Source organism: Amyelois transitella, chromosome 12 (genome assembly GCF_032362555.1).
Source record: "Amyelois transitella isolate CPQ chromosome 12, ilAmyTran1.1, whole genome shotgun sequence".
In the NCBI taxonomy this organism is placed as follows: domain Eukaryota; kingdom Metazoa; phylum Arthropoda; class Insecta; order Lepidoptera; family Pyralidae; genus Amyelois; species Amyelois transitella.
Window position 1 is genome coordinate 8,509,553 of NC_083515.1, and position 7,639 is coordinate 8,517,191.

Below are 7,639 nucleotides of genomic sequence, written 5' to 3' on the forward strand. Positions count from 1 at the left end.
TACAAATTTACCTATATACCTGCAGCATGTACTAGTGCGCGATATACTCAGACATAGGCAGTACAAGTTGACTTCTATTTTACCTTCGCTCAGTTTTACAACATTAATTATGTATGACGGAGGAATTTAAAATCAATTTTTATCAGTAATTTTTTGTTGTATTTTAACACAAAAAATATACAAAATACACAGTACCTACACTTGGGTTTAATGACTGACAGACAAGGCTATACAACTCACAGACGTAACGCAAGTACCTTTATTTTATCTCGGACGTTTCGAATCATGTTACAATGATCCGTGGTCATCGAGCGACTCTTTGAAATAGCAACGCGAGTTAAATATTCTCAATTCTATCAATAAGCCTTACATCTGAAAATATCCTTTGGCTCTGTCTTCCCCGTAAAGGATAAAGAAGTGATTGTATATGTATATGTCAAGTAAAATATGAAAGTAAAAGTAAAAGACTTTCACATTTATCTATAAGTGAAAGCTTATTTGTAATTTTTTTTCTGCGGCTCTATTTACTGGAACTCTAGTACAGGTTGGTTTGGGGTGAAAAATTACCGTTTCTCGTTATCGCGGGTAGAATCGTATGCAAAAGTTAGTATGCTATAAATCGATTTACGCAACATAGCATCGCATACAATACAAACCCACTTACTTATAACATTGATAGTGCCACTAGCTTTGGAAGTGGGTCGCATTGACCTGATTTTATTTATTTAACTATCTATGTTACTTATAATATTTATATTTGATCGAATTGATTACGCAATATAAACTAGCTGTTGCCCGCGACTTGGTAATGGCGAAAAGTATATTTTCCTGTTCCCGTTTTTCGAAACGAGCGAAATCTTTCCACGTTTCGAAAACCCAACAAATGCGAAATGGAACGGAGCGCTGAAATTATTACAATGTTTTCGGACTACGAATCTCAACCTTGTATATACGAAATAAGTGCCAATTTATAACGGCAGCGATGAGATCAAAGGCAGTATTTCTATCTGTTCGTTAGAGTTCGGCCAGGCAGGCCCTGCCATTGAAATTTAAACTAGCCGCTTTTCTTGGAAACCTGGCGAGCAGGTTTATCTTTTTTCTCCGTTTTCCTCACCCTATCCCAACATACGTACCTAATTACACATCGGGATAATTGGAAAACCTGAATATATTTCAAGGTTTTAGTATTATTCTGATTGCTATCGTTTATACTCTGAAATAGTTATTATTTTTTCTGCACAAAATTTTACATTTCAACGAAAATTATTGACCCGCGGGCCAGGATGTTAAAGGATGTAGACACAATTTTTTATGATGTAAAATGAGTTCTCGGTTCTCGAACAGCTATAAAAGGAAGTGATTCTGAGAAACTCGTCCATATTGGGTTAAAAGAGATTCGAAGCAGAACCGAATCGATATGCATGTTAAATAAAACCCATTGTCAGTCATTCCGCGAACAATGACCAAATACAATTTTCTAAAATGAGACAATGCACAAAAGGAATAAAAATAATACGGCGTTATCTCATAACTACCCTCGGGTCGAAGGCTTCCAAGGATTAATTACGAGTTCCGAGTAGGGCCGCCACCGGGCCATTCGATTCTTAGTAAGCTCGAATCGAAAAAGAAGCAAAAACCGAGCGACGCGTTCCGAGAATACGCATACCTGCGCCCGCGCAGCCAACCCACCTTGTTCCGTCCGATGGTTCAAAGGAACGCACCATTTTCCTAGTAGACTCCTATACAGCTTTAAGGTTCTGTGTAAACTGCATCTTATTAGAAAGATTGATAAATAATTTATTTATTTGATTTGCTACTCACAATTTACAATTATGAAATACAAATTAATAAGGTTGTGAGTTTGAGCAATAAAAAAAGGTCATAACTTAATTAATTTATTGGTATAGAGCAATTGCTGATTTTCAGTTATGACCTAGGTGCTAGTGCAATCAATTAATCAAAAATCAGAAGGTCAATCTGCGCACGTAAATAAAGAAACAAAGACTCGTGTCGTGACTTACAGTTCTATTGTATATGTGTGATATATGTAGTGGCTTAATAAACAAGTGAGTATCCTTAAATATTATTTGATAATATAATAAACCAGTGACCCGAGTGATTGTTGTTCCTTTATTGAATTTATCTATGTTAAAATTTATACGATACTTTTACATATCTTAGTATGAACAATACATGCACTATCCTCAGTTTATCTATTCTTAGCTATACTGCGTATTGTTACTATCACAAAAGACGTCCGTTCCTTTATCCATTATCTATTCAAGTTTTATTTTATCCGTAACAAGTTTTATATAAAGGCGATTCTAACACTATACTATTATTAATGTTTTCATGAGGTCTCAAAAATACTACAAAGTTTACTGTTTCTTGAAGATATAATATACTGCTTACTGTAGTCACCTTGAAAGCGTAGACAGTTCTTTAGCGTTTTCCTTATCTAGATTTATTAAGACATGGTCTCCACTGTCAGACAAATATAAAATAGTAAGTAACGTTGTTTCCTATCTTACATCATACCTATTATCAATTACAGTCCTTTTACTCTCTTCTTCTTTCTTATCTACTTTGAAACTTATAGGAATGTTTTCAAGTATTAATTTGAGAAAAATGTATTTTGTACATATAAGTATTAATTCTTATTCAGTTTTCTTTGCACTCCGTCCTAAAAAATCTTATTAATTCGTAAAATAACCTAGTAGACAATACGTTTAACATAAAATTGAATAAATATTAACTCTTTTTCAAATACTAAACTACAGTAATGTACTACTAAAAACTAAACTAAGTTCATTAGTAAACTTAATCTTTATGAGCAAAAAAAAAGGTTATGGAAACGCTCTACAGAACCATACGAGATAGAGCGAAGTATCTACCATTACTAATAATAAAATACTTATTTTTTATGATCCGTCAAATTGACTTTTATAGTAAGTAGGCAATTTATCAACGTTATAAATTTATTAGGATTTACAACTAACAATAGAAACGGCCCCATTCAACCTTAAAAACAGGCAAAAAGTATCATTGTCTCCTTTCTTGTATAAACAAAGACGGCCAAGCAGGTTCCCGGTGTATAATTTACCTTTCTATTCCCGGTTAATCGTGGACAATGTCCTATTGTATGATTACACAAAATTGTCGCAGTTATGAAGAGGTTAACATTAAGGGTAAAATCAGATAATTTAATTCATCTCGGGTTATAATAGTATGTTTTATATTCATTCATTCATTCTCCAATGCAGAATCTAATTATTATTTTAAAGCTAAGATAACTTTTTCCAAATAATTATATTTTGAAGGTAATCTTTAACAAGTACAGAAATCATATGGAGATACTAAACATGTACCGATACCATATTAAGTTAATAAGATTTGCCGAGATATAAGCAATTTCATTAACCAAATTGCTCTCGGCGTTTCAATTTATTAAATGTATAGTACCTATTCGTTCAGACATAAACTCGCACATCTCTTTATTAATTTCATATTAATTCAGGGAAACGTTTCCTCTGATTATTTATTACGCCATAAAATGAATCTTAGAATTGTTTTATCACCTGCAATTAATCACTGAACGTTCAACGTTCTCAGGAAACGATCGTATTATCGCGTGATACTGCTAATTGTTTTCAAGCGAAGCCAGTCTGAACTCATTAGCAGATTGGACACGACGTAAATAGACGTTAACATACTTAAACAGTTTATCACAAACCACTTCCTGATGAGGAAATGTTCTTTAAAAATAGAATGTCGGCAGTAGTCATTAATGTAATAGTTAATACGTAAAAATTTTCGCAAGGAAATAATTCGCTCATATAAAAGGATTTCAACAAACATTTCTAGTGCATTTCTATAATGCTTACGTATTATTTACTTGTTCTTTTTATCAATACATATACGTATCGTTAATACTTTTGGTATTTTAAGATGAACTACATCATTAGTTTCTAGTAAGCGTGGCTAAAAATATAATCATCACGATCCTAAGGTTTGTTGTTTATACAGATGATGTCATAGTTTATGTAACAGTTGAGGGCCGCCTGACGTAGGCACACATGTTTTCTTTAGTGTCATACGTAAATAAGTGTTTTATCGTGGTTAAATGGTTTATCATAATATGCGCTATAATGAACTCGTGTGACTCTTTGGCGCCACTGTTTTCCATTACAACTCATAGACATGACGACGCAATGTCTTCAATGATCTTGTAAGAATGCAAATTTGTTGTTATTAGGTTGTAATGTGTGTTTATTCTTTAATAAGATTTTGCACTCAAACTCATTGTAAGTATAATATTATTTTTATGATACAATTATTTTGAGAAATTAATTATTAACTTATTGACTGACTGTATACGGATATATACAAATAAAATATAATGCTTTTAGAAATGTATCTAAAATATTAATTCTTCTTTACCAAATATCGTGTGCCTATAAAAGTTATGAAAAAAAATATAAAATGATCCGGCTCGAGGAATCAAAACACAGCCATTTGATGATTAGCTAGCAAAAGCAAATGTTATGGGAGGGACTATGATTCTATTCTTGTGCAGAGTGATATTACTACAACTAAGTTTGTATTTACTAATAAGAATGCTAGAAGATAAGCTAATGTCTTATTTGAAAGATTGAATAATGCATGCAAAACTATGTTATTATTACAAGAGTTCTCACCTGGTAGTTTAACCACCATCGGAGGTCTAATAGGGTGTTTGGGATCCAATGTAAACGCCTTATTATCCACAGAGCACAGAAACACACAAGCTCACTTATAATTACTTATATTTCCTCAAATCCACTTTATAGCCGTTTCGCTTCTCGGTAAACTCTTTATAAACAGTTTCGTAGAAACCGAGTGCACTGGAGAAATTAATTTGCAGAAATCAAAGCCGCTGGCGGTCGCCCGTCCGCGTGCCGTAACAGAAACGCTTTCCAAGAACGCGCACATTCAATTTCACTCAATGTTAGTTTATTTATCACAGATAAGCAAATCGCGGCGGGAGGTGAAAGTTCGGCGAGAAGAGTCGCCGCTGCGAGAACCGTACTCTATCGTATGTACAAGAAGACTGAGCGCGAATGTGAGGCACTTGTGTATAGCCGACCTCCGTCGACTCGGCGCGGAGTAAACACAGCGCAGGCGAGCGGGGGTGCGCGGAGCGGAGCGGGGAGGGAAGCGCGACGCGACTACAGAGCGGGGAGTAGTAGAGTGCGACGGAGAGCGCGCCACGCAATGCTTACCACCGCGGATTTGCTCGCAGCGCGGCGTGCCCGCTTCCCAGAACCGCCAACCTTGGCACTTCTACGAAATAACTCGAGGCATTGTCACTAATTTATAAAACTTATGTTCTTCCGACCAAGGCTGGTGAGTGCGGCCGGCACGCCATGGCTACATCGTGACTACACCATAAACCTATACGTGCGCGGGTGTTGACCCCTGTGACCGGCAACGGCAACACAGTAAAATTAGGTAACTTGTATCTATCTGTCCATCAATATGGGCTAGGCCCGCCCGCTCCATCAGACGCGGGGTAATAAATGACGGTGGAAAGTTCATTCACTTCTTGATCTATTTTCTACAGATCAAGATAAAAATTGTATGCTTAAATTAAACCAATTGGTTACGCGCTGGATGTAAAATATATTCAAGTTAGATAAACTATCTATATATGACACACATATTATAATAAAACTGTCGAAATGGTTCGCCTTAATGACTGAATACAGCGTCTTACAAATATTTTTTGCATGGCGCAAAGGCAAACATGTAATACTTGTAAAATGTAACAACGAATTGTACTTACCATGTTTATGCAAATAAAGAAATATTATTAATAAAAATGTATTTCCAAAGAAAAAAAATTCAGGACAATTCTAAAAATATTCAATGAAAAATTAAAAAAAAAAAAATCTGTTTATTAGTGTACTAGGAGTACCAGACCATATCTCGAAAACGACTTTTTTTAAAGAAGATTTTTTTAAATCTTTTTACCATAGGTACCACCACTACGAACCACACTACCTTTCGTTACATGTGTGGAACCCTAACTGTAATTATACAAGTACACGCGGACAAAGGCCAGTAAAATAGTTGTAAAGAATTACACTTCTTAACAGAATCACAATAACATGTTACGAATATAACAATTAAGTAGATCAAAAAAAAATTTATAAAATGGGCCAAGATATTAACAAAAAGCAAATAAAATAGGTGTATAAAAAATCATAATAAGCACGTCAAGAACTTTTGTTTTTTTTATACAGCACAGAATGATTTATGACATGCTAGCAACCTGTCACTATTTGAATCTCAAACAGTGGCTCTGTCCATCCCGCAAGAGTTATAAACGTTACTATATGTATGTATGTATTCTTAATTCCCAATCATCGACGATACTAAACTACCTAAATTACCTATGGTCGTTGATCGGAAATTAATTAATTCGTAGTGAGGAGTTCCGATACTGTATGAAGACTGTGAGGTAAGCTGTTATACATACATACATACATATGTACGAATTATTTAATTAATATGTTCAGTTCTCCGTATACATAGGCAGTACTGAGAACCTAATTAATTTCATTACCCGAATTTCGGAACACCAATTAAGAGGAAATACAAGGCACCATTATTTAATTAAAAATATAACGTTTCATGGGATTTCATTCAAGGAATCATGCACGTATGTACCTACATGTCCACACATGTATCATGAGCAGGAGTAGGCCATGCCCATCCTAGAATTAAGAAAAATGGACCAGGCAGGATCCTCATTGTAAACTACTTGTATAATATACGGCCATGCAAAAAAACCCTATAATTTTTAGCATTATCTGCATAAAACCACGGCGTCCTTTCCTATTAGAAAGCTCTAATTTGTAATGAATAACTAGAGTTTTACCTAATGTATAAAAATAAAATAATGACAACAATTATGTTGGAATAACTTTATTAATGGATTTGTGTATTTAAAATATGGGCTAATTATCCTTATAGTCCCCTTCCTAGAACAGAACATAAAACTGTGGACCAATTTTTTGCAAGCAACCTCTGCTTGATTGAAAAATTGTGTGCCAATGCTCAGAAACATCATTTCACAGTGGAAATGGATACCTTTTAGGAGCATACAGTCTGAAACATTTAAGTTATAATTCCGATACTAAGAAAAATCAAAAGCGGGCGGACCTAGGGCTTCCCGCTAACCATGAACTTTTTAAAAGAAATATCTGAATAATATAAGGCTATTTCGATTTGTATGGTTTTTACAGTTAGGTACTTTTAAATATTGCTTTGATTTCATAGCGTCGTGTGGTTCCCGGAACTTTAAAATAGAACCACTTCCTTTCTTCTCATGGATGTCGTAAACAGCGACTAAGGAAATGCTAATAAACTTATCATTCCTCTTGCGCTGTCTGTAGGCGTTGGGCATATTATTACTAATTGAGTTTCAATTCCATCAATACAGCTGAACGTCGGCCTTTCAGTCTTTTCATGGCTGTTGGCTCTGACCCGCAAGACATATAAACGTGACTGTATGTAAGTATGTATGAAGCGGCGAAAAAAGTATTTCGTAAAAACAAAATATTTAACTTTAAATGGATGAAAACCAGAAACTTAA

At 34.7% G+C, this 7,639-nt stretch overlaps 1 protein-coding gene across 1 annotated transcript in view; it reads right to left on the reverse strand.

Annotated features, from left to right (window-relative positions):
• The window catches only part of LOC106141663 (suppressor of cytokine signaling 2), a 33,182-nt gene extending 28,078 nt beyond the window's left edge, over nt 1–5,104 (reverse strand). Inside the window, exon 1 of the mRNA XM_060946844.1 lies at nt 4,698–5,104. Within this exon, the coding sequence (XP_060802827.1) occupies nt 4,698–4,716 (19 nt within the window). The 5' untranslated portion in view covers nt 4,717–5,104. The remainder of the gene's footprint in view (nt 1–4,697) is intronic.
• Nucleotides 5,105–7,639: the final 2,535 nt, after the last annotated feature.